Source organism: Sebastes fasciatus, chromosome 22, assembly GCF_043250625.1.
Source record: "Sebastes fasciatus isolate fSebFas1 chromosome 22, fSebFas1.pri, whole genome shotgun sequence".
In the NCBI taxonomy this organism is placed as follows: domain Eukaryota; kingdom Metazoa; phylum Chordata; class Actinopteri; order Perciformes; family Sebastidae; genus Sebastes; species Sebastes fasciatus.
In genome coordinates, this window is record NC_133816.1 from 15405385 (window position 1) to 15432331 (window position 26947).

Sequence of the window (26947 nt, forward strand, 5' to 3'; positions counted from 1 at the left end):
AGCAAACCAGAGTAGAAAGATAAATTAACCTGTATGACCTATCCTCTGACCACCATAAAAGCGCCCTTTAATATTTCACACATAAATGTAGTGCAGTAAAAACATACACACACACATATATATATACACTGTATTTATATATATATATATATATATTTGACTTGCAAAATGATCTTCTAAACTGACAAACATCATATGTGTGTCCACCGGAAGGGGCGGGACTTCACCTGTCTGTTAGGCCTATCAGGTTTGCAGGATTTTATTATTAGTCTCTCTCTTGCTCTGTGTGTGTGTGTGTGTGTGTGTGTGTGTGTGTGTGTGTGTGTGTGTGTGTGTGTGTCAGTGCTGGAAGTATTCATATCCTTTACTTAAAGGGTGGGTAATGTATTTTAGAAACACTTTTGTTAAGTTTTGCTGAAATTCTTCGACAGTAATCAATAAATCAAATGCTCCGACTTAAAAAAAGAGAAACAAATCTTGTATCTATGGCTTTCGCAGGACTGTAATAAGCCCGTCCAGTCATTTCATGCCTGTCTACATACCTGTGTGCACTCTGCCTGTGCACTAGTGTACTCTTGCTGGTTTCTCCAATGTTACCTACCCAAGCTTTAAGTAAAATTAGCAGTGTTATAGTTATGTTATTGTAATTGCTGTGCTATATTATATTAGCTTGTTAGATTATTGTTACTATTCAATATAGACACACAGACACAAATATGATATCAGCTTTTATTTTGAAATAATTCTACAGAGCCAAATAAGAAACTTGAAGCCAAAACAACTCCTCATACATACCGGTATATATTCTGGACTAAGAATTACAATTAAAACACATCACACAGCGGTATTGATGATGAAGTACCAAGTAGCCCTACATGTTATAGCACATATAATGCATGTTCACCATGGGTTTCTGATAAGCCTATAAGCACAGCTAAAGTTGGATTCAATTTCAGAGCTCCGTCTTTTTTCTTTCTTTCTTCTGAGAACTTTTCCCTTCCTTGAAGAAGACCTTCCCATCAGGCTGCTCTCTCCATTTCAGGGTGGCTCCCGCTACTTTCGTCTCCAGTCTGTCCTGGAGCTGTGAAACACAAATGATAGCCATTTCAATAGACATCAACTTTGTTTGGAAACCCAGAGAGGACGTGGATGATTTCTATATTGTATAAAAAATGGTATTGTATAATAAAACAGTCTAGAGATAGATAGATAGATAGATAGATAGATAGATAGATAGATAGATAGATAGATAGATAGATACGTGCCTTTTTCAGGATGTCTGCTTTCACAGCAGGGTCATTCAGATCCAGAGAGGAGTCCTCCGGCTTCATCCTCAGTCTTACTACCTGCCTATTTGCTGTTGCAGAATGAACAGAGAAATGAAACATTAGTTTGCTGTGGTATTACTTTTTTGATACCATAAAAGGACAGTAAATCACTCACCAGGGATGCTGTAGCAGACAAACGGTAATCTCCTTTCACAGTCAAAAGCCCTCCATTTTCCTGATCTTTGCAAATCTACAACAGCACATACATGTGTCAATGAGCCAAGTGGGTTTTGAGCGTTATCCCAGTAGCTGAATTTGTAGTTGCTACCATCAGACCAATTAAAATTGGGATCTCTAAATAGGCCAATCCATGCCCGGTCTTTACTCGGCACCAAACTCTTGATCTCGTGGTTCTCAGTGTCGTTCCTCACAGTGGCCAGGTCTGTGTAGTTCTCCCTGCAGTACCTCTGAGCACTGGACCAACTCATTCTTTCATTCACAACAACAAATTCAGGATCCAGCTGTGTTCCTGCAGTTAGGGTTGGAGGGGGGAGAGGAGGAAATGTCGCATACTGAAATTCAAAATAAAACTTTTTCAAGATCAAAACATGCCTCGCTAGATCCTCACCTCGGTAACAGATAAATGGAAATTCACGATTGCAAAAATAATCTGACCACCTTCCATCACCTCTAGTGACCACACAGAACTCATCACCTGAATTAAAATCTGGATCATTAGTTCTCCAGTTCCTGTATCTAGACCCAGTCCCTCTGTAGCCATCAGACCACCTCCAGACGATTCCACTGTACAGACCAATCCAGACTTCAGAGCTGTTGCTGGAAGATGAAACAGTGTTCATAAGTTGGTTCATTCCTTCAGTGTTTTCAATGCTGGCCAGGTCTGTGTATGTCCGTCTGCAGTAGGAGGCAGCTTCAGTCCAAGTCTTTGAATCATTAACATAGTGGTACTGACGGTGAAGGCATATGGAGGGGATGATCCACCCTATGAGGAAAACACCTTCTCTTAAATATAAAGTGGTTCAAACTATTACAGCTCATAGTATTACAATACTCCACAGTAATAAGCACTGTTAGACATCACAAATATCAGAGAATTCACTGACCTGAGAGACTCAAGACACCCAGCAAGATCCTTTCCATCATCATGCTGACCTGTGGACTGTGTGTCTCAACATGCGACCCCAGCTCTTTCATTACTGTTCGTAGGCAAATCTATGGAAATTCAAGCGCAGCTTCTCTCCGTCACGGACAAAATCCACCGGCCTGTTAATGCAAAAAGAAATGCAAATAAATATTTTTTTCCAAAACCATCCGGAAAAACTGTCTTCCCAACAACAACGTCAGACTCATTGATTCAGCCGCTGTTCTTTTCCTGTTTCCAACTTACCGTCAACATTGTTATTTTTAAACCGTGACCACAATCGTTCCCTGACCTTAACCATGTGGTTATTATGGTAAGCAAGACGACAAAAGTCTCCTAACCTTAACAAAGTGTTTATTTTAACCCTAAACATGATGTTTCCATAAATCTATCCAGCCCCGGTAGCTCACCTGGTAGAGGGGGAGTCCTTATCACAGCGGCCCGGGTTCGAATCTGACCTGCGGCTTTTTGCTGCATGCCACCCCCTCTCTCTCCACCTTCAAAACTCTCACTGTCACTATCAATTAAAAAAAGGCGAAAAAGCACCAAAAACTATTGATTAACAAACTATTTAGATGTACATTTATGCATGCATTTATACATATAAAAAATGGTTAGTGACGTTTTATAAACACTTAACACTGCAATTCATGATTAATTCAGGTACCAGACATACTATGACTTTTTATGTGGTTTCATAGTAAGCCAGTCATAGTATAGTATGTCATAGGAAGTGGGCCTAGACCCTAGAGTGCATTGCATCACGTTTTCTCCATCTAAGGGCACCCTGGTCGGCATCGCATCACGTTTTCTTCAATGGAAAGGCAGCCTTAAAGGTACTGCATCACTTTCTCTCTACTAGAAGGGCACCGTAGAGGTCAGGGCATCGTGTTCACCGAGTCCACCAGTGCCTGGAATGATAAAACAACAAAACAAGTCATTTGGTTATATTCTAATCATGATAATACCCTTCTGTGTATATTGTGGCAGCTGTTTTGCATTGTGCTCTGCTGATTCGTCTGGGGCTGCACAAATTTGTTTTCTGCAGTCACACACCTACACATTCTCTCAAACTCTGTGATGGTAAAACAAAGAGCTGGCCAAATAAGAAAGAGCTTTTTAGAAGTCATTTACATCTTCTCTGGGCGTATGAATGGTTCTGTGTTGCAGGATAGATTTTAGAGACATGCGTTTTTTAGGATGTCTGCTTTCATAGCAGGGTCATTCACATCCACAGAGGAGACCTCCGGCTTTATCCTCAGTTTTAGTACTTACAGAGAAATGTACCTCTTAGTGGTATCTCTCTATACAGATAGTTTTGGTGTCCAGGTTTTGACTCACCTGTCTCTGATAAGTCTGCATCCAGTCCACAATGAGGGTGAATGGATAATTCACAGAATACGTTTTCTTGGGGAAAGAGTCACCATGAAAACTGTGTTAAGGTGGCGAGGGCTGGAGACTCTGGACATTTGAGTATTGGACGTGAGGTAACTGGAATTAAGGAGAGAGAGAGACAGGAAATTCCAGCAAAAGGGAGACTTTATTTGAGATGACTTTCCCCTTTATCCTCAACAAGTGGTGTATTTCTGAAGACACACTTGATGAAGGCTGAGGATCAGGTATGGCTGGTAGCAGGGCAAACAGAGACATGCTCTTCTCCTCACCTCCTACTTATAGAAGCACTGATTGTGTGCTGATTGGGCTCACCTGTGCTGTTCAGAGTCAACTAGGCTCAGGTGAGCGTGTGGCTGCTCTCAGAGCTCATTAAGATGTAGGCTGACAGGATACAGTTTCTACCAAGTAGCAAACTGCTTCAGTTTTGTCTGACCATAAAACTCTGTTTCACCATCTCAGGTATAATGTGCTGTTTTCACTTGCAGTCAGTAGATGGCACTACTGCACAACAGTGTATAGGTCTACTGTATATACAGATATCTCTGAGGAAAAATCACAGTTGTAGATAAGTATTTGAACACATGCATAATTCATGTATTTCTGGTTCTCTGTAGAAAAACAAAATTAATAATAATTTGTATAACAAGTGAGAAAGTCCACTAAGGGCTGGTCTGGGAGGGCTGGTGGATGGCTCAAACAAACACTGGACTTTGTATTTACGCTAGTTATGTTGTGACAGTTGTAACATTACACTGTTAAGTTATTATTTAAACACAAACCAAGATGTTTTTTTCTAACCTTAACCATTAACAATGTCAGTCCTTATTTTCCAAAGTGAAGTAAAATTAGCAAACCAGAGTAGAAAGATAAATTAACCTGTATGACCTATCCTCTGACCACCATAAAAGGCCCCCTAAATATTTCACACATAAAAGTACTGCAGTAAAAACATACACACACACATATATATATACTGTATTTATATATATATATATTTGACTTTCAAAATTATCTTCTAAACTGACAAACATCATATGTGTGTCCACCGGAAGGGGCGGGACTTCACCTGTCTGTTAGGCCTATCAGGTTTGCAGGATTTTATTATTAGTCTCTCTCTTGCTCTGTGTGTGTGTGTGTGTGTGTGTGTGTGTGTGTGTGTGTGTGTGTGTGTGTGTGTGTGTGTGTGTGTGTGTGTGTGTGTCAGTGCTGGAAGTATTCATATCCTTTACTTAAAGGGTGGGTAATGTATTTTAGAAACACTTTTGTTAAGTTTTGCTGAAATTCTTCGACAGTAATCAATAAATCAAATGCTCCGACTTAAAAAAAGAGAAACAAATCTTGTATCTATGGCTTTCGCAGGACTGTAATAAGCCCGTCCAGTCATTTCATGCCTGTCTACATACCTGCGTGCACTCTGCCTGTGCACTAGTGTACTCTTGCTGGTTCCTCCAATGTTACCTACCCAAGCTTTAAGTAAAATTAGCAGTGTTATAGTTATGTTATTGTAATTGCTGTGCTATATTATATTAGTTTGTTAGATTATTGTTACTATTCAATATAGACACACAGACACAAATATGATATCAGCTTTTATTTTGAAATAATTCTACAGAGCCAAATAAGAAACTTGAAGCCAAAACAACTCCTCATACATACCGGTATATATTCTGGACTAAGAATTACAATTAAAACACATCACACAGCGGTATTGATGATGAAGTACCAAGTAGCCCTACATTTTATAGCACATATAATGCATGTTCACCATGGGTTTCTGATAAGCCTATAAGCACAGATAAAGTTGGATTCAATTTCAGAGCTCCGTCTTTTTTCTTTCTTTCTTCTGAGAACTTTTCCCTTCCTTGAAGAAGACCTTCCCATCAGGCTGCTCTCTCCATTTCAGGGTGGCTCCCGCTACTTTCGTCTCCAGTCTGTCCTGGAGCTGTGAAACACAAATGATAGCCATTTCAATAGACATCAACTTTGTTTGGAAACCCAGAGAGGACGTGGATGATTTCTATATTGTATAAAAAATGGTATTGTATAATAAAACAGTCTAGAGATAGATAGATAGATAGATAGATAGATAGATAGATAGATAGATAGATAGATAGATACGTGCCTTTTTCAGGATGTCTGCTTTCACAGCAGGGTCATTCAGATCCAGAGAGGAGTCCTCCGGCTTCATCCTCAGCCTTACTACCTGCCTGTTTGCTGTTGCAGAATGAACAGAGAAATGAAACATTAGTTTGCTGTGGTATTACTTTTTTGATACCATAAAAGGACAGTAAATCACTCACCAGGGAGGCTGTAGCAGACAAACGGTAATCTCCTTTCACAGTCAAAAGCCCTCCATTTTCCTGATCTTTGCAAATCTACAACAGCACATACATGTGTCAATGAGCCAAGTGGGTTTACAGCGTTATCCCAGTAGCTGAATTTGTAGTTGCTACCATCAGACCAATTCAAATTGGGATCTCTAAATAGGCCAATCCATGCATAGTCTCCACTCCACACCAAACTCTGGATCTCCTGGTTCTCAGTGTCGTTCCTCACAGTGGCCAGGTCTATGAAGTTCTCCCTGCAGTACCTCTGAGCACTGGACCAATTCATACTTTCATTCACTACAACAAATTCAGGATCCAACTGTGTCCCTGCAGTTAGGGTTGGAGGGGGGGAGAGGAGGAAATGTCACATACTGAAATTCAAAATAAAACTTTTTCAAGATCAAAACATGCCTCGCTAGATCCTCACCTCCGTAACAGATAAATGGATATTCATGATTACAAAAAAAATCCGACCACCTTCCATCACCTCCAGTGACCACACAGAACTCAACACCTTTACCAAAATTTGGATTATTATGTATCCAGTTCCTGTATCTAGACCCAGTCCCTCTGTAGCCATCAGACCACTTCCAGACGATTGCACTGTACAGACCAATCCAGACTTCAGAGCTGTTGCTGGAAGATGAAACAGTGTTTATAAGTTGGTTCATTTCTTCAGTGTTTTCAATGCTGGCCAGGTCTGTGTATGTCCGTCTGCAGTAGGAGGCAGCTTCAGTCCAAGTCTTTGAATCATTAACATAGTGGTACTGACGGTGAAGGCATTTGGAGGGGATGATCCACCCTATGAGGAAAACACCTTCTCTTAAATATAAGGTGGTTCAAACTATTACAGCTCATAGTATTACAATACTCCACAGTAATAAGCACTGTTAGACATCACAAATATCAGAGAATTCACTGACCTGAGAGACTCAAGACACCCAGCAAGATCCTTTCCATCATCATGCTGACCTGTGGACTGTGTGTCTCAACGTGCGACCCCAGCTCTTTCATTACTGTTCGTAGGCAAATCTATGGAAATTCAAGTGCAGCTTCTCTCCGTCACGGACAAAGTCCACCGGCCTGTTAATGCAAAAAGAAATGCAAATAAATCTTTTTTTTCTAAACCATCTGGAAAAACTGTCTTCCAAAGAACAACGTCAGAATCAGTAGATTCAGCCGCTGTTTTTTTTTCCTGTTTCCAAATTACCGTCAACATTGTTATTTTTAAACCGTGACCACAATCGTTCCCTGACCTTAACCATCTGGTTATTATGGTAAGCAAGACGACAAAAGTCTCCTAACCTTAATAAAGTGCCTATTTTAACCCTAAACATGATGTTTCCATAAATCTATCCAGCCCCGGTAGCTCACCTGGTAGAGGGGGAGTCCTTATCACAGCGGCCCGGGTTTGAATCTGACCTGCGGCCCTTTGCTGCATGCCACCCCCTCTCTCTCCACCTTCAAAACTCTCACTGTCAATAAAAAAAAGGCAAAAAAGCCTTGAAACTATTTAATAATTAACTATTTATATTTACTAGATATGGTGCTCTGTTTCTCTCCACATGGCACACCAAATATATAGGGTTCTTGGAATATTTTATGATTATGTATGTATGTACACATGTGTTTGTATGGCGATGTACAGTATGTATGTGTATGTACTGTAAATATATATATATATATATATATATATGTATGCAGGTATGTATGTATGTATGTATGTATATATGTAACTTATTTATTTATTTATTTATTTATTTTCCCATTATTAGACATTGTAGGCAGCTAAATGCGATCCTTATTTGATGGATTTTTTTTTTTTTTTTTTCTTTCCCTCTGTGCTACTGTAGGTGAGTACCCCACGAATAGGCGCGTGGGGCGGTTGGGACGGATGGGATGGGTTGGCGGGCGGGCACAATGTTTATTGTATATGAACACTTAAAAAAAGAAAAAATGGAAACACTCTTTTAAGTACATGCTGCTCATTACATCATGATACAAACTTGTACATTCCTTAATCCTCTAAAGTGTCAACGTCTCCAAATAAAAATGAATAAAAAACAACAACAAATAAACAAAATATTTAGATGTACATTTATGCATGCATTTATACATATAAAAAATTAGACATGCACTAATGGTTATGACTTTTTTTATGACACACTATGACTTTATGTGGTTTTCAAAGTAAACCAGTCATAGTATAGTATGTCATAGGAAGTGGGCCTAGACCTTAGAGGGCACTGACTCATATTTTCTCTACTAGAAGGGCACCGTAGAGGTCAGGTCATCGTGTTCACCGAGTCCACCAGTTCCTGGAATGATAAAACAACAAACAAGTCATTTGGTTATATTCTAATCATGATAATACCCTTCTGTGTATATTGTGGCAGCTGTTTTGCATTGTGCTCGGCTGATGCGTCTGTGGCTGCACTAATTTGTTTTTACAGTCACACACCTACACATTCTCTCAAACTCTGTGATGGTAAAACAAAGAGCTGGCCAAATAAGAAAGATTTTTTTTAGAAGTCATTTACATCTTCTCTGGGCGTATGAATGGTTCTGTGTTGCAGGATAGATTTTAGAGACTTGCCTTTTTTAGGATGTCTGCTTTCATAGCAGGGTCATTCAGATCCACAGAGGAGACCTCCGGCTTTATCCTCAGTTTTAGTACTTCCAGAGAAATGTACCTCTAGTGGTATCTCTCTATACAGATAGTTTTGGTGTCCAGGTTTTGACTCACCTGTCTCTGATAAGTCTGCATCCAGTCCACAATGAGGGTGAATGGATAATTCACAGAATACGTTTTCTTGGGGAAAGAGTCACTATGAAAACTGTGTTAAGGTGGCAAGGGCTGGAGACTCTGGACATTTGAGTATTGGACGTGAGGTAACTGGAATTAAGGAGAGAGAGACAGGAAATTCCACCAAAAGGGAGACTTTATTTGAGATGACTTTCCCCTTTATCCTCAACAAGTGGTGTATTTCTGAAGACACACTTGATGAAGGCTGAGGATCAGGTATGGCTGGTAGCAGGGCAAACAGAGACATGGGGTGCATATCAAAGCTCTTAATTTTCGTTTCCTCGCTCCTCGATCCTCGCTTAACCGGAAGTTGTTCTGGTGCGTCATCTTGAAGACCGTCCCAAAGCCCTAATTTGTGCATCGAGGAGCGAGGATCGAGGATCGAGGAGGCTTGCCGGAGGAGCTATGAGCGAGGATACACCAGTGTATCCTGCACGGAAGTCTTTTGCCGACCGACACGCCCCCTTATTGGATATCAGTCACTGATTGGACGCTGCTGCCGATCAGACTGATCTGATAACTTTACCTCTCAACATCACTGGAGTTTCATACCTGAGTGAAAACAGATCACAGATTAAACGTTTTATATTTTAGTTGTCTTCTGATTCATCATCTAGTTATAATCAGTGTTAACTGTAGCTCTGAGCAGCAGCAGAAGGACCTGCAGTATCTCTCCTTCACACACCGTCAGTGAAGGAGCTCGACACTGAGAGGGTTTATAAAACCTGACAAACTGACTTAAAATAACTTTCTTTATTTCTTAGAATGATTTTTCTTTTCATGATCTGTTATTTTCCCCATTAACTTTTATTAATGAAACTATTAAAGTCAGAGAGAGAAGGAGAGTCTGTCTGTCAGCAACAAACACATTTACATCATTTATCCTTATTTCCATTCAGTCACATGAGGCTGATCATTCCTGAACGTCGGTTTGATATGAGTTACATCATTTACATTTTCCCTTTAGCCTAATAAATAATGTCCAGTGTTCAAAAATCACCATAGTCATATTCTGAGTTATTAAATAATTAACTCACAATCAGAATATCAATAACTACAGACGCTAATAATGAATACATAATATAAAGAGCACTTGTCTTTATTAGTATTAGTACAGTTCAGACACAAACAGCTGTTAAAGCTGACTGACAGCTGATCCAGTTGTGATCAGCTGCTGCTGTCATCAGAAATGGACGTCGCTTCACGTGACGCTTCAGAGGAAACGACCGTCCCATGTCGCTTAAATCGTATTTCCTCGTTTCCTCTCTCCTCGCATGGTTTCCTTGCGTCTCTCCATGCTTCCCTGGTGGGAGGGACTAAGACGCAAGGAAAAGACGCAAGTGAGGGAACCAGGGATACAATTAAGAGCTTTGGCATGCACCCATGTACTTCTCCTCACCTCCTACTTATAGAAGCACTGATTGTGTGCTGATTGGGCTCACCTGTGCTGTTCAGAGTCAACTAGGCTCAGGTGAGCGTGTGGCTGCTCTCAGAGCTCATTAAGATGTAGGCTGACAGGATACTGTTTCTACCAAGTAGCAAACTGCTTTAAGGAATAACTCATTGTGTAGGTTGTGTGCTTTACGTTTGTGCTTATCACACCACACCCCTCTAAAAACATGTAATTCAAATCCATAGAGGACTTTTGGAGTAATCCTCCAAACAGACAAACCCTGACAGAAAAAAAACCAAATATGCGTATTTCCCAGAGTGAACTATTACTTTAATTTTACTTTGAGGTGATTGGCACATGGTCTAACCCCCAGTCACTCAACCTTTTTGGTATTGAGTACAAATGCAAATCAGTACTAATAATGATGAAGGGACTGGTGAACACAGTTCCATCAGTTTTGTCTGACCATAAAACTCTGTTTCACCATCTCAGGTATAATGTACTGTTTTCACTTGCAGTCAGTAGATGGCACTACTGCACAACAGTGTATAGGTCTACTGTATATGCAGATATCTCAGAGGAAAAATCACTGTTGTTGATAAGTATTTGAACACATGCATAATTCATGTATTTCTGGTTCTCTGTAGAATAACAAAATTAATAATAATTTGTATAACAAGCAAGAAAGTCCACTAAGGGCTGGTCTGGGAGGGCTGGTGGATGGCTCAAACAAACACTGGACTTTGTATTTACGCTAGTTATGTTGTGACAGTTGTAACGTTACACTGTTATGTTATTATTTGAACACAAACCATGATGTTTTTTTCTAACCTTAACCACTAACAATGTCAGTCCTTATTCTCTAAAGTGAAGTAAAATTAGCAAACCAGAGTAGAAAGAGAAATTAACCTGTATGACCTATCCTCTGACCACCATAAAAGGCCCCCTAAATATTTCACACATAAAAGTAGTGCAGTAAAAACATACACACACATATATATATTGTATTTATATATATATATATTTGACTTGCAAAATGATCTTCTAAACTGACAAACATCATATGTGTGTCGACCGGAAGGGGCGGGACTTCACCTGTCTGTTAGGCCTATCAGGTTTGCAGGATTTTATTATTAGTCTCTCTCTTGCTCTGTGTGTGTGTGTGTGTGTGTGTGTGTGTGTGTGTGTGTGTGTGTGTGTGTGTGTGTGTCAGTGCTGGAAGTATTCATATCCTTTACTTAAAGGGTGGGTAATGTATTTTAGAAACACTTTTGTTAAGTTTTGCTGAAATTCTTCGACAGTAATCAATAAATCAAATGCTCCGACTTAAAAAAAGAGAAACAAATCTTGTATCTATGGCTTTCGCAGGACTGTAATAAGCCCGTCCAGTCATTTCATGCCTGTCTACATACCTGTGTGCACTCTGCCTGTGCACTAGTGTACTCTTGCTGGTTCCTCCAATGTTACCTACCCAAGCTTTAAGTAAAATTAGCAGTGTTACCTTTATGTTATTGTAATTGCTGTGCTATATTATATTAGCTTGTTAGATTATTGTTACTATTCAATATAGACACACAGACACAAATATGATATCAGCTTTTATTTTGAAATAATTCTACCGAGCCAAATAAGAAACTTGAAGCCAAAACAACTCCTCATACATACCGGTATATATTCTGGACTAAGAATTACAATTAAAACACATCACACAGCGGTATTGATGATGAAGTACCAAGTAGCCCTACATTTTATAGCACATATAAAGCATGTTCACCATGGGTTTCTGATAAGCCTATAACCACAGCTAAAGTTGGGTTTAAATTTCAGAGGTCCATCTTTTTTCTTTCTTTCTTCTTAGAACTTTTCCCTTCCTTGAAGAAGACCTTCCCATCAGGCTGCTCTCTCCATTTCAGGGTTGCTCCCGATACTTTCGTCTCCAGTCTGTCCTGGAGCTGGGAAACACAAATGGTAGCCATTTCAATAGATATCAACTTTGTTTGGAAACCCAGAGAGGACGTGGATGATTTCTATATTGTATAAAAAATGGTATTGTATAATAAAACAGTCTAGAGATAGATAGATAGATAGATAGATAGATAGATAGATAGATAGATAGATAGATAGATAGATAGATAGATAGATAGATAGATAGATAGATAGATAGATAGATACGTGCCTTTTTCAGGATGTCTGCTTTCACAGCAGGGTCATTCAGATCCAGAGAGGAGTCCTCCGGCTTCATCCTCAGCCTTACTACCTGCCTCTTTACTGTTGCAGAATGAACAGAGAAATGAAACATTAGTTTGCTGTGGTATTACTTTTTTGATACCATAAAAGGACAGTAAATCACTCACCAGGGATGCTGTAGCAGACAAACGGTAATCTCCTTTCACAGTCAAAAGCCCTCCATTTTCCTGAACTTTGCAAAGCAACAGCACATACATGTGTCAATGAGCCAAGTGGGTTGTCAGCGGCAGCCCAGTAGCTGAATTTGTAGTTGCTACCATCAGACCAATTCAAATTGGGATCTCTAAATAGGCCAATCCACGCATAGAATCCACTCCACACCAAACTCTGGATCTCGTGGTTCTCAGTGTCGTTCCTCACAGTGGCCAGGTCTGTGTAGTTCTCCCTGCAGTACCTCTGAGCACTGGACCAATTCATTCTTTCATTCACAACAACAAATTCAGGATCCCGCTGTGTTCCTGCAGTTAGGGTTGGAGGGGGGGAGAGGAGGAAATGTCACATACTGAAATTCAAAATAAAACGTTTTCAAGATCAAAACATGCCTCGCTAGATCCTCACCTCTGTAACAGACAAATGGAAATGTATATTTGCAAGTACCATCATGCCACCCTCCACCACGTGTAATGAGCCCACAGAACTGATCACCTGAACTAAAATCTGGTTCATTGTAACTAGTTCTCCAGTTCCTGTATCTAGACCCAGTCCCTCTGTAGCCATCAGACCACCTCCAGACGATTCCACTGTACAGACCAATCCAGACTTCAGAGCTGTGGCCGGAAGATGAAACTGTGTTGTTAAGTTGGTTCATTTCTTCAGTGTTTTCAATGCTGGCCAGGTCTGTGTATGTCCGTCTGCAGTAGGAGGCAGCTTCAGTCCAAGTCTTTGGATCAGCAACATAGTGGTACTGACGGTGAAGGCATATGGAGGGGATGATCCACCCTATGAGGAAAACACCATCTCTTAAATATAAGGTGGTTCAAACTATTACAGCTCATAGTATTACAATACTCCACAGTAATAAGCACTGTTAGACATCACAAATATCAGAGAATTCACTGACCTGAGAGACTCAAGAGACCCAGCAAGATCCTCTCCATCATCATGCTGACCTGTGGACTGTGTGTCTCAACATGCAACCACAGCTCTTTCATTACTGTTCGTAGGCAAATCTATGGAAATTCAAGCGCAGCTTCTCTCCGTCACGGACAAAATCCACCGGCCTGTTAATGCAAAAAGAAATGCAAATAAATGTTTTTTTCCTAAACCATCTGGAAAAACTGTCTTCCAAAGAACAACGTCAGAATCAGTAGATTCAGCCGCTGTTTTTTTTTCCTGTTTCCAAATTACCGTCAACATTGTTATTTTTAAACCGTGACCACAATCGTTCCCTGACCTTAACCATCTGGTTATCATGGTAAGGAAGACGACAAAAGTCTCCTAACCTTAATAAAGTGCCTATTTTAACCCTAAACATGATGTTTCCATAAATCTCTCCAGCCCCGGTAGCTCACCTGGTAGAGGGGGAGTCCTTATCACAGCGGCCCGGGTTTGAATCTGACCTGCGGCCCTTTGCTGCATGCCACCCCCTCTCTCTCCACCTTCAAAACTCTCACTGTCAATAAAAAAAAGGCAAAAAAGCCTTGAAACTATTTAATAATTAACTATTTATATTTACTAGATATGGTGCTCTGTTTCTCTCCACATGGCACACCAAATATATAGGGTTCTTGGAATATTTTATGATTATGTATGTATGTACACATGTGTTTGTATGGCGATTTACAGTATGTATGTGTATGTACTGTAAATATATATATATATATATATATATATGTATGCAGGTATGTATGTATGTATGTATGTATATATGTAACTTATTTATTTATTTATTTATTTATTTTCCCATTATTAGACATTGTAGGCAGCTAAATGCGATCCTTATTTGATGGATTTTTTTTTTTTTTTTTTCTTTCCCTCTGTGCTACTGTAGGTGAATACCCCACGAATAGGCGGGTGGGGCGGTTGGGACAGATGGGATGGGTTGGCGGGCGGGCACAATGTTTATTGTATATGTACACTTAAAAAAAGAAAAAATGGAAACACTCTTTTAAGTACATGCTGCTCATTACATCATGATACAAACATGTACATTCCTTAATCATCTAAAGTGTCAATGTCTCCAAATAAAAATTAATAAAAAACAACAACAAATAAACAAAATATTTAGATGTACATTTATGCATGCATTTATACATATAAAAAATTAGACATGCACTAATGGTTATGACTTTTTTTATGACACACTATGACTTTATGTGGTTTTCAAAGTAAACCAGTCATAGTATAGTATGTCATAGGAAGTGGGCCTAGACCTTAGAGGGCACTGACTCATATTTTCTCCACTGGAAGGGCACCGTAGAGGTCATCGTGTTCACCGAGTCCACCAGTGCCTGGAATGATAAAACAACAAACAAGTCATTTGGTTATATTCTAATCATGATAATACCCTTCTGTGTATATTGTGGCAGCTGTTTTGCATTGTGCTCGGCTGATGCGTCTGTGGCTGCACTAATTTGTTTTTACAGTCACACACCTACACATTCTCTCAAACTCTGTGATGGTAAAACAAAGAGCTGGCCAAATAAGAAAGATTTTTTTTAGAAGTCATTTACATCTTCTCTGGGCGTATGAATGGTTCTGTGTTGCAGGATAGATTTTAGAGACTTGCGTTTTTTAGGATGTCTGCTTTCATAGCAGGGTCATTCACATCCACAGAGGAGTCCTCCGGCTTTATCCTCAGTTTTAGTACTTCCAGAGAAATGTACCTCTAGTGGTATCTCTCTATACAGATAGTTTTGGTGTCCAGGTTTTGACTCACCTGTCTCTGATACGTCTGCATCCAGTCCACAATGAGGGTGAATGGATAATTCACAGAATACGTTTTCTTGGGGAAAGAGTCACTATGAAAACTGTGTTAAGGTGGCGAGGGCTGGAGACTCTGGACATTTGAGTATTGGACGTGAGGTAACTGGAATTAAGGAGAGAGAGACAGGAAATTCCAGCAAAAGGGAGACTTTATTTGAGATGACTTTCCCCTTTATCCTCAACAAGTGGTGTATTTCTGAAGACACACTTGATGAAGGCTGAGGATCAGGTATGGCTGGTAGCAGGGCAAACAGAGACATGGGGTGCATATCAAAGCTCTTAATTTTCGTTTCCTCGCTCCTCGATCCTCGCTTAACCGGAAGTTGTTCTGGTGCGTCATCTTGAAGACCGTCCCAAAGCCCTAATTTGTGCATCGAGGAGCGAGGATCGAGGATCGAGGAGGCTTGCCGGAGGAGCTATGAGCGAGGATACACCAGTGTATCCTGCACGGAAGTCTTTTGCCGACCGACACGCCCCCTTATTGGATATCAGTCACTGATTGGACGCTGCTGCCGATCAGACTGATCTGATAACTTTACCTCTCAACATCACTGGAGTTTCATACCTGAGTGAAAACAGATCACAGATTAAACGTTTTATATTTTAGTTGTCTTCTGATTTATCATCTAGTTATAATCTGTGTTAACTGTAGCTCTGAGCAGCAGCAGAAGGACCTGCAGTATCTCTCCTTCACACACCGTCAGTGAAGGAGCTCGACACTGAGAGGGTTTATAAAACCTGACAAACTGACTTAAAATAACTTTCTTTATTTCTTAGAATGATTTTTCTTTTCATGATCTGTTATTTTCCCCATTAACTTTTATTAATGAAACTATTAAAGTCAGAGAGAAGGAGAGTCTGTCTGTCAGCAACAAACACATTTACATAATTTATCCTCATTTCCATTCAGTCACATGAGGCTGATGATTCCTGAACGTCGGGTTTGATATGAGTTACATCATTTACATTTTCCCTTTAGCCTAATAAATAATGTCCAGTGTTCAAAAAACACCATAGTCATATTCTGAGTTATTAAATAATTAACTCACAATCAGAATATCAATAACTACAGACGCTAATAATGAATACATAATATAAAGAGCACTTGTCTTTATTAGTATTAGTACAGTTCAGACACAAACAGCTGTTAAAGCTGACTGACAGATGATCCAGTTGTGATCAGCTGCTGCTGTCATCAGAAATGGACGTCGCTTCACGTGACGCTTCAGAGGAAACGACCGTCCCATGTCGCTTAAATCGTATTTCCTCGTTTCCTCTCTCCTCGCATGGTTTCCTTGCGTCTCTCCATGCTTCCCTGGTGGGAGGGACTAAGACGCAAGGAAAAGACGCAAGTGAGGGAACCAGGGATACAATTAAGAGCTTTGGCATGCACCCATGTACTTCTCCTCACCTCCTACTTATAGAAGCACTGATTGTGTGCTGATTGGGCTCACCTGTGCTGTTCAGAGTCAACTAGGCTCAGGTGAGCGTGTGGCTGCTCTCAGAGCTCATTAAGATGTAGGCTGACAGGATACTGTTTCTACCAAGTAGCAAACTGCTTTAAGGAATAACTCATTGTGTAGGTTGTGTGCTTTACGTTTGTGCTTATCACACCACACCCCTCTAAAAAAATGTAATTCAAATCCATAGAGGACTTTTGGAGTAATCCTCCAAACAGACAAACCCTGACAGAAAAAAAAACACGAATATGCGTTTTTCCCAGAGTGAACTATTACTTTAATTTTACTTTGAGGTGATTGGCACATGGTCTAACCCCCAGTCACTCAACCTTTTTGGTATTGAGTACAAATGCAAATCAGTACTAATAATGATGAAGGGACTGGTGAACACAGTTCCATCAGTTTTGTCTGACCATAAAACTCTGTTTCACCATCTCAGGTATAATGTACTGTTTTCACTTGCAGTCAGTAGATGGCACTACTGCACAACAGTGTATAGGTCTACTGTATATGCAGATATCTCAGAGGAAAAATCACTGTTGTTGATAAGTATTTGAACACATGCATAATTCATGTATTTCTGGTTCTCTGTAGAACAACAAAATTAATAATAATTTGTATAACAAGTGAGAAAGTCCACTAAGGGCTGGTCTGGGAGGGCTGGTGGATGGCTCAAACAAACACTGGACTTTGTATTTACGCTAGTTATGTTGTGACAGTTGTAACGTTACACTGTTATGTTATTATTTGAACACAAACCATGATGTTTTTTTCTAACCTTAACCACTAACAATGTCAGTCCTTATTCTCTAAAGTGAAGTAAAATTAGCAAACCAGAGTAGAAAGAGAAATTAACCTGTATGACCTATCCTCTGACCACCATAAAAGGCCCCCTAAATATTTCACACATAAAAGTAGTGCAGTAAAAACATACACACACACACATATGTATACTGTATTTATATATATATATATACATATTTGACTTGCAAAATGATCTTCTAAACTGACAAACATCATATGTGTTTCCACCGGAAGGGGCGGGACTTCCCCTGTCTGTTAGGCCTATCAGGTTTGCATGATTTTATTATTAGTCTCTCTCTTGCTCTGTGTGTGTGTGTGTGTGTGTGTGTGTGTGTGTGTGTGTGTGTGTGTGTGTGTGTGTGTGTGTGTGTGTGTGTGTGTCAGTGCTGGAAGTATTCATATCATTTACTTAAAGGGTGGGTAATGTATTTCAGAAATATTTTTGTCAAGTTTTGCTGAAATTCTTCGACAGTAATCAATAAATCAAATGCTCCGACTTAAAAAAAGAGAAACAAATCTTGTATCTATGGCTTTCGCATGACTGTAATAAGCCCGTCCAGTCATTTCATGCCTGTCTACATACCTGTGTGCACTCTGCCTGTGCACTAGTGTACTCTTGCTGGTTCCTCCAATGTTACCTACCCAAGCTTTAAGTAAAATTAGCAGTGTTACCTTTATGTTATTGTAATTGCTGTGCTATATTATATTAGCTTGTTATATTAATGTTACTATTCAATATAGACACACAGACACAAATATGATATCAGCTTTTATTTTGAAATAATTCTACAGAGCCAAATAAGAAACTTGAAGCCAAAACAACTCCTCATACATACCGGTATATATTCTGGACTAAGAATTACAATTAAAACACATCACACAGCGGTATTGATGATGAAGTACCAAGTAGCCCTACATGTTATAGCACATATAATGCATGTTCACCATGGGTTTCTGATAAGCCTATAAGCACAGCTAAAGTTGGGTTTAAATTTCAGAGCTCCGTCTTTTTTCTTTCTTTCTTCTGAGAACTTTTCCCTTCCTTGAAGAAGACCTTCCCATCAGGCTGCTCTCTCCATTTCAGGGTGGCTCCCGCTACTTTGGTCTCCAGTCTGTCCTGGAGCTGGGAAACACAAATGGTAGCCATTTCAATAGACATCAACTTTGTTTGGAAACCCAGAGAGGACGTGGACCCAACAAAATTATTCACACCGTTTTACTTAAAACAAATTAGATAGATAGATAGATAGATAGATAGATAGATAGATAGATAGATAGATAGATAGATAGATAGATAGATAGATAGATAGATAGATAGATACGTGCCTTTTTCAGGATGTCTGCTTTCACAGCAGGGTCATTCAGATCCAGAGAGGAGTCCTCCGGCTTCATCCTCAGCCTTACTACCTGCCTATTTGCTGTTGCAGAATGAACAGAGAAATGAAACATTAGTTTGCTGTGGTATTACTTTTTTGATACCATAAAAGGACAGTAAATCACTCACCAGGGATGCTGTAGCAGACAAACGGTAATCTCCTTTCACAGTCAAAAGCCCTCCATTTTCCTGATCTTTGCAAATCTACAACAGCACATACATGTGTCAATGAGCCAAGTGGGTTTCTAACGGCATCCCAGTAGCTGAATTTGTAGTTGCTACCATCAGACCAATTCAAATTGGGATCTCTAAATAGGCCAATCCATGCCCAGTCTTTACTCGGCACCAAACTCTTGATCTCGTGGTTCTCAGTGTCGTTCCTCCCAGTGGCCAGGTCTGTGTAGTTCTCCCTGCAGTACCTCTGAGCACTGGACCAACTCATTCTTTCATTCACAACAACAAATTCAGGATCCAGTTGTGTTCCTGCAGTTAGGGTTGGAGGGGGGAGAGGAGGAAATGTCGCATACTGAAATTCAAAATAAAACTTTTTCAAGATCAAAACATGCCTCGCTAGATCCTCACCTCGGTAACAGATAAATGGAAATTCACGATTGCAAAAATAATCTGACCACCTTCCATCACCTCTAGTGACCACACAGAACTCATCACCTGAATTAAAATCTGGATCATTAGTTCTCCAGTTCCTGTATCTAGACCCAGTCCCTCTGTAGCCATCAGACCACCTCCACTGTACAGACCAATCCAGACTTCAGAGCTGTTGCTGGAAGATGAAACAGTGTTGTTAAGTTGGTTCATTTCTTCAGTGTTTTCAATGCTGGCCAGGTCTGTGTATGTCCGTCTGCAGTAGGAGGCAGCTTCAGTCCAAGTCTTTGGATCAGCAACATAGTGGTACTGACGGTGAAGGCATATGGAGGGGATGATCCACCCTATGAGGAAAACACCATCTCTTATATATAAGGTGGTTCAAACTATTACAGCTCATAGTATTACAATACTCCACAGTAATAAGCACTGTTAGACATCACAAATATCAGAGAATTCACTGACCTGAGAGACTCAAGACACCCAGCAAGATCCTCTCCATCATCATGCTGACCTGTGGACTGTGTGTCTCAACATGCAACCACAGCTCTTTCATTACTGTTCGTAGGCAAATCTATGGAAATTCAAGGGCAGCTTCTCTCCGTCACGGACAAAGTCCACCGGCCTGTTAATGCAAAAAGCAATGCAATGGATGACTTCATGTAAATGTTTATTTTTCCTTTACAATCCTGATTTGAAATTACAGCTTGATGCAAAAATGCAAAAAAGCACCAAAAACTATTGATTAACAAACTATTTAGATGTACATTTATGCATGCATTTATACATATAAAAAATGGTTAGTGACGTTTTATAAACACTTAACACTGCAATTTATGATTAATTCAGGTAGTTACCAGACATACTTTGACTTTTTATGTGGTTTCATAGTAAACCAGTCATAGTATAGTATGTCATAGGAAGTGGGCCTAGACCCTAGAGTGCATTGCATCACGTTTTCTCCATCTAAGGGCACCCTGGTCGGCATCGCATCACGTTTTCTTCAATGGAAAGGCAGCCTTAAAGGCACTGCATCACTTTTTCTCTACTAAAAGGGCACCGTAGAGGTCAGGGCATCGTGTTCACCGAGTCCACCAGTGCCTGGAATGATAAAACAACAAACAAGCCATTTGGTTATATTCTAATCATGATAATACCCTTCTGTGTATATTGTGGCAGCTGTTTTGCATTGTGCTCTGCTGATTCATCTGGGGCTGCACAAATTTGTTTTCTGCAGTCACACACCTACACATTCTCTCAAACTCTGTGATGGTAAAACAAAGAGCTGGCCAAATAAGAAAGAGTTTTTTAGAAGTAATTTGCATCTTCTCTGGGCGTATGAATGGTTCTGTGTTGCAGGATAGATTTTAGAGACTTGCGTTTTTTAGGATGTCTGCTTTCATAGCAGGGTCATTCACATCCACAGAGGAGACCTCCGGCTTTATCCTCAGTTTTAGTACTTACAGAGAAATGTACCTCTAGTGGTATCTCTCTATACAGATAGTTTTGGTGTCCAGGTTTTGACTCACCTGTCTCTGATAAGTCTGCATCCAGTCCACAATGAGGGTGAATGGATAATTCACAGAATACGTTTTCTTGGGGAAAGAGTCACTATGAAAACTGTGTTAAGGGGGCGAGGGCTGGAGACTCTGGACATTTGAGTATTGGATGTGAGGTAACTGGAATTAAGGAGAGAAAGACAGGAAATTCCAGCAAAAGTGAGACTTCATTTGAGATGACTCTCCCCTTTATCCTCAACAAGTGGTGTATTTTTGAAGACACACTTGATGAAGGCTGAGGATCAGGTATGGCTGGTAGCAGGGCAAACAGAGACATGTTCTTCTCTTCACCTCCTACTTATAGAAGCACTGATTGTGTGCTGATTGGGCTCACCTGTGCTGTTCAGAGTCAACTAGGCTCAGGTGAGCGTGTGGCTGCTCTCAGAGCTCATTAAGATGTAGGCTGACAGGATACAGTTTCTACCAAGTAGCAAACTGCTTTAAGGAATAACTCATTGTGTAGGTTGTGTGCTTTACGTTTGTGCTTATCACACCACACCCCTCTAAAAAAATGTAATTCAAATCCATAGAGGACTTTTGGAGTAATCCTCCAAACAGACAAACCCTGACAGAAAAAAAAACACGAATATGCGTTTTTCCCAGAGTGAACTATTACTTTAATTTTACTTTGAGGTGATTGGCACATGGTCTAACCCCCAGTCACTCAACCTTTTTGGTATTGAGTACAAATGCAAATCAGTACTAATAATGATGAAGGGACTGGTGAACACAGTTCCATCAGTTTTGTCTGACCATAAAACTCTGTTTCACCATCTCAGGTATAATGTGCTGTTTTCACTTGCAGTCAGTAGATGGCACTACTGCACAACAGTGTATAGGTCTACTGTATATGCAGATATCTGAGAGGAAAAATCACACTGTTGTTGATAAGTATTTGAACACATGCATTATTCATGTATTTCTGGTTCTCTGTAGAATAACAAAATTAATAATAATTTGTATAACAAGCGAGAAAGTCCACTAAGGGCTGGTCTGGGAGGGCTGGTGGATGGCTCAAACAAACACTGGACTTTGTATTTACGCTAGTTATGTTGTGACAGTTGTAACGTTACACTGTTATGTTATTATTTGAACACAAACCATGATGTTTTTTTCTAACCTTAACCACTAACAATGTCAGTCCTTATTCTCTAAAGTGAAGTAAAATTAGCAAACCAGAGTAGAAAGAGAAATTAACCTGTATGACCTATCCTCTGACCACCATAAAAGGCCCCCTAAATATTTCACACATAAAAGTAGTGCAGTAAAAACATACACACACATATATATATTGTATTTATATATATATATATTTGACTTGCAAAATGATCTTCTAAACTGACAAACATCATATGTGTGTCGACCGGAAGGGGCGGGACTTCACCTGTCTGTTAGGCCTATCAGGTTTGCAGGATTTTATTATTAGTCTCTCTCTTGCTCTGTGTGTGTGTGTGTGTGTGTGTGTGTGTGTGTGTGTGTGTGTGTCAGTGCTGGAAGTATTCATATCCTTTACTTAAAGGGTGGGTAATGTATTTCAGAAACACTTTTGTTAAGTTTTGCTGAAATTCTTCGACAGTAATCAATAAATCAAATGCTCCGACTTAAAAAAAGAGAAACAAATCTTGTATCTATGGCTTTCGCAGGACTGTAATAAGCCCGTCCAGTCATTTCATGCCTGTCTGCATACCTGTGTGCACTCTGCCTGTGCACTAGTGTACTCTTGCTGGTTCCTCCAATGTTACCTACCCAAGCTTTAAGTAAAATTAGCAGTGTTATAGTTATGTTATTGTAATTGCTGTGCTATATTATATTAGCTTGTTAGATTATTGTTACTATTCAATATAGACACACAGACACAAATATGATATCAGCTTTTATTTTGAAATAATTCTACAGAGCCAAATAAGAAACTTGAAGCCAAAACAACTCCTCATACATACCGGTATATATTCTGGACTAAGAATTACAATTAAAACACATCACACAGCGGTATTGATGATGAAGTACCAAGTAGCCCTACATTTTATAGCACATATAATGCATGTTCACCATGGGTTTCTGATAAGCCTATAAGCACAGCTAAAGTTGGATTCAATTTCAGAGCTCCGTCTTTTTTCTTTCTTTCTTCTGATAACTTTTCCCTTCCTTGAAGAAGACCTTCCCATCAGGCTGCTCTCTCCATTTCAGGGTGGCTCCCGCTACTTTCGTCTCCAGTCTGTCCTGGAGCTGGGAAACACAAATGGTAGCCATTTCAATAGACATCAACTTTGTTTGGAAACCCAGAGAGATAGAGAGATAGATAGATAGATAGATAGATAGATAGATAGATAGATAGATAGATAGATAGATACGTGCCTTTTTCAGGATGTCTGCTTTCACAGCAGGGTCATTCAGATCCAGAGAGGAGTCCTCCGGCTTCATCCTCAGCCTTACTACCTGCCTGTTTGCTGTTGCAGAATGAACAGAGAAAAGAAGCATTAGTTTGCTGTGGTATTACTTTTTTGATACCATAAAAGGACAGTAAATCACTCACCAGGGAGGCTGTAGCAGACAAACGGTAATCTCCTTTCACAGTCAAAAGCCCTCCATTTTCCTGATCTTTGCAAATCTACAACAGCACATACATGTGTCAATGAGCCAAGTGGGTTTCTAACGGCATCCCAGTAGCTGAATTTGTAGTTGCTACCATCAGACCAATTAAAATTGGGATCTCTAAATAGGCCAATCCATGTGCCTCCACTCGGCACCAAACTCTGGATCTCGTGGTTCTCAATGTCGTTCCTCACAGTGGCCAGGTCTGTGTAGTTCTCCCTGCAGTACCTCTGAGCACTGGACCAACTCATTCTTTCATTCACAACAACAAATTCAGGATCCAGCTGTGTTCCTGCAGTTAGGGTTGGAGGGGGGGAGAGAAGGAAATGTCGCATACTGAAATTCAAAATAAAACTTTTTCAAGATCAAAACATGCCTCGCTAGATCCTCACCTCGGTAACAGATAAATGGATATTTAGTATTGCAAAACAAATCCCACCACCTTCCATCACCTTCAGTGACCACACAGAACTCAACACCTGAATGCAAATTTGGTTCATTGTAACTAGTTTGCCAGTTCCTGTATCTAGACCCAGTCCCTCTGTAGCCATCAGACCACCTCCAGATGATTCCACTGTACAGACCAATCCAGACTTCAGAGCTGTGGCCGGAAGATGAAACTGTGTTCATAAGTTGGTTCATTTCTTCAGTGTTTTCAATGCTGGCCAGGTCTGTGTATGTCCGTCTGCAGTAGGAGGCAGCTTCAGTCCAAGTCTTTGGATCAGCAACATAGTGGTACTGACGGTGAAGGCATATGGAGGGGATGATCCACCCTATGAGGAAAACACCTTCTCTTAAATATAAGGTGGTTCAAACTATTACAGCTCATAGTATTACAATACTCCACAGTAATAAGCACTGTTAGACATCACAAATATCAGAGAATTCACTGACCTGAGAGACTCAAGACACCCAGCAAGATCCTTTCCATCATCATGCTGACCTGTGGACTGTGTGTCTCAACGTGCGACCCCAGATATTTCATTACTGTTTGTAGGCAAATCTATGGAAATTCAAGGGCAGCTTCTCTCCGTCACGGACAAAGTCCACCGGCCTGTTAATGCAAAAAGAAATGCAAATAAATGTTTTTTTCCTAAACAATCCGTAAAAACTGTCTTCCCAACAACAACGTCAGACTCATTGATTCAGCCGCTGTTCTTTTCCTGTTTCCAACTTACCGTCAACATTGTTATTTTTAAACCGTGACCACGATCGTTCCCTGACCTTAACCATGTGATTATTATGGTAAGCAAGACGACAAAAGTCTCCTAACCTTAACAAAGTGTTTATTTTAACCCTAAACATGATGTTTCCATAAATCTCTCCAGCCCCGGTAGCTCAGCTGGTAGAGGGGGAGTCCTTATCACAGCGGCCCGGGTTCGAATCTGACCTGCGGCCCTTTGCTGCATGCCACCCCCTCTCTCTCCACCTTCAAAACTCTCACTGTCACTATCAATAAAACAAAATGCAAAAAAGCACCAAAAACTATTGATTAACAAACTATTTAGATGTACATTTATGCATGCATTTATACATATAAAAAATGGTTAGTGACGTTTTATAAACACTTAACACTGCAATTCATGATTAATTCAGGTAGTTACCAGACATACTATGACTTTATATGTGGTTTCATAGTAAACCAGTCATAGTATAGTATGTCATAGGAAGTGGGCCTAGACCCTAGAGTCCATTGCATCACGTTTTCTCCATCTAAGGGCACCCTGGTCGGCATCGCATCACGTTTTCTTCAATGGAAAGGCAGCCTTAAAGGTACTGCATCACTTTCTCTCTACTAGAAGGGCACCGTAGAGGTCAGGGCATCGTGTTCACCGAGTCCACCAGTGCCTGGAATGATAAAACAACAAAACAAGTCATTTGGTTATATTCTAATCATGATAATACCCTTCTGTGTATATTGTGGCAGCTGTTTTGCATTGTGCTCGGCTGATGCGTCTGACGCTGCACAAATTTGTTTTCTGCAGTCACACACCTACACATTCTCTCAAACTCTGTGATGGTAAAACAAAGAGCTGACCAAATAAGAAAGAGTTTTTTAGAAGTAATTTGCATCTTCTCTGGGCGTATGAATGGTTCTGTGTTGCAGGATAGAATTTAGAGACTTGCGTTTTTTAGGATGTCTGCTTTCATAGCAGGGTCATTCAGATCCACAGAGGAGACCTCCGGCTTTATCCTCAGTTTTAGTACTTCCAGAGAAATGTACCTCTAGTGGTATCTCTCTATACAGATAGTTTTGGTGTCCAGGTTTTGACTCACCTGTCTCTGATAAGTCTGCATCCAGTCCACAATGAGGGTGAATGGATAATTCACAGAATACGTTTTCTTGGGGAAAGAGTCACCATGAAAACTGTGTTAAGGTGGCGAGGGCTGGAGACTCTGGACATTTGAGTATTGGACGTGAGGTAACTGGAAATAAGGAGAGAGAGAGACAGGAAATTCCACCAAAAGGGAGACTTTATTTGAGATGACTTTCCCCTTAATCCTCAACAAGTGGTGTATTTCTGAAGACACACTTGATGAAGGCTGAGGATCAGGTATGGCTGGTAGCAGGGCAAACAAAGACATGCTCTTCTCCTCACCTCCTACTTATAGAAGCACTGATTGTGTGCTGATTGGGCTCACCTGTGCTGTTCAGAGTCAACTAGGCACAAGTGAGCGTGTGGCTGCTCTCAGAGCTCATTAAGATGTAGGCTGACAGGATACAGTTTCTACCAAGTAGCAAACTGCTTTAAGGAATAACTTATTGTGTAGGTTGTGTGCTTAACGTTTGTGCTCAACACACCCCACCCCTCTAAAAAAATTTAATTCAAATCCATCACAGACTTTTGGAGTAATCCTCCAATCGGACAAACCATATATAAATAATATATATATTTGTGTATATATGCAGGTATGGATGTATGTATATATGTAACTTATTTTTGTATATTTTTTACCATTATTAGACATTGTAGGCAGCTAAATGCGATCCTTATTTGACTGATTTTGTTTTAATTTTTTTCTTTCCCTC

At 40.2% G+C, this 26947-nt stretch overlaps 3 protein-coding genes and 2 long non-coding RNA genes across 6 annotated transcripts; all 5 read right to left on the reverse strand.

Moving 5' to 3' along the window:
• Positions 1 to 1019: 1019 nt before the first annotated feature.
• LOC141761206 (putative C-type lectin domain family 20 member A) lies at positions 1020 to 4538 on the reverse strand. The gene is made up of 6 exons (XM_074624538.1): positions 3772 to 4538; positions 2393 to 2552; positions 1897 to 2271; positions 1444 to 1797; positions 1193 to 1357; positions 1020 to 1081 (listed from the first exon to the last, which is right to left on the reverse strand). Exons 2-6 carry the CDS (start codon positions 2481 to 2483, stop codon positions 1020 to 1022), a joined length of 1047 nt encoding a protein of 348 aa, XP_074480639.1. The 5' UTR covers positions 2484 to 2552; positions 3772 to 4538.
• An 867-nt stretch (positions 4539 to 5405) lies between these two features.
• LOC141760788 (uncharacterized) lies at positions 5406 to 7225 on the reverse strand. The gene is made up of 4 exons (XR_012592450.1): positions 7076 to 7225; positions 6126 to 6954; positions 5948 to 6039; positions 5406 to 5767 (listed from the first exon to the last, which is right to left on the reverse strand). It is a non-coding gene; the product is annotated as an uncharacterized LOC141760788 (long non-coding RNA).
• Positions 7226 to 11938: 4713 nt separating this feature from the next.
• On the reverse strand, positions 11939 to 14223 carry LOC141760786 (C-type mannose receptor 2-like). Of its 2 annotated transcripts, none has more exons than XM_074623859.1 (5): positions 14110 to 14223; positions 13157 to 13537; positions 12706 to 13056; positions 12528 to 12619; positions 11939 to 12303 (listed from the first exon to the last, which is right to left on the reverse strand). In XM_074623859.1, exons 1-5 carry the CDS (start codon positions 14174 to 14176, stop codon positions 12175 to 12177), a joined length of 1020 nt encoding a protein of 339 aa, XP_074479960.1. In that variant the 5' UTR covers positions 14177 to 14223; the 3' UTR covers positions 11939 to 12174. The 2 variants fall into 2 exon arrangements, with proteins under 2 accessions (XP_074479960.1, XP_074479959.1); XM_074623858.1 differs by lacking the exon at positions 14110 to 14223 and adding an exon at positions 13659 to 13811.
• Positions 14224 to 18545: 4322 nt separating this feature from the next.
• Positions 18546 to 20370, reverse strand: LOC141760787 (uncharacterized). The gene is made up of 5 exons (XR_012592449.1): positions 20231 to 20370; positions 19745 to 20109; positions 19292 to 19645; positions 19114 to 19205; positions 18546 to 18910 (listed from the first exon to the last, which is right to left on the reverse strand). It is a non-coding gene; the product is annotated as an uncharacterized LOC141760787 (long non-coding RNA).
• Positions 20371 to 23097: 2727 nt separating this feature from the next.
• On the reverse strand, positions 23098 to 24877 carry LOC141760778 (secretory phospholipase A2 receptor-like). The gene is made up of 5 exons (XM_074623845.1): positions 24811 to 24877; positions 24309 to 24689; positions 23858 to 24208; positions 23680 to 23771; positions 23098 to 23550 (listed from the first exon to the last, which is right to left on the reverse strand). Exons 1-5 carry the CDS (start codon positions 24851 to 24853, stop codon positions 23422 to 23424), a joined length of 996 nt encoding a protein of 331 aa, XP_074479946.1. The 5' UTR covers positions 24854 to 24877; the 3' UTR covers positions 23098 to 23421.
• Between the last annotated feature and the right edge of the window lie 2070 nt (positions 24878 to 26947).

Bases quoted from the DNA above. Each gene is read 5' to 3' on its own strand.
- LOC141761206 (XM_074624538.1), bottom strand. From the start codon at position 2,483: ATGAAAGAGCTGGGGTCGCATGTTGAGACACACAGTCCACAGGTCAGC. The intron at 1,798-1,896 runs GTGAGGATCTAG...CCCTAACTGCAG, and splicing joins TCCATTTATCTGTTACCGAG to GAACACAGCTGGATCCTGAA. The intron at 1,358-1,443 runs GTGAGTGATTTA...ATTCTGCAACAG, and splicing joins TGTCTGCTACAGCATCCCTG to CAAATAGGCAGGTAGTAAGA.
- LOC141760786 (XM_074623858.1), bottom strand. From the start codon at position 13,749: ATGAAAGAGCTGTGGTTGCATGTTGAGACACACAGTCCACAGGTCAGC. The intron at 13,057-13,156 runs GTGAGGATCTAG...CCCTAACTGCAG, and splicing joins TCCATTTGTCTGTTACAGAG to GAACACAGCGGGATCCTGAA. The intron at 12,304-12,527 runs GCACGTATCTAT...TGTGTTTCCCAG, and splicing joins AAGCAGACATCCTGAAAAAG to CTCCAGGACAGACTGGAGAC.
- LOC141760778 (XM_074623845.1), bottom strand. From the start codon at position 24,853: ATGATGATGGAAAGGATCTTGCTGGGTGTCTTGAGTCTCTCAG. The intron at 24,209-24,308 runs GTGAGGATCTAG...CCCTAACTGCAG, and splicing joins TCCATTTATCTGTTACCGAG to GAACACAGCTGGATCCTGAA. The intron at 23,551-23,679 runs GCACGTATCTAT...TGTGTTTCCCAG, and splicing joins AAGCAGACATCCTGAAAAAG to CTCCAGGACAGACTGGAGAC.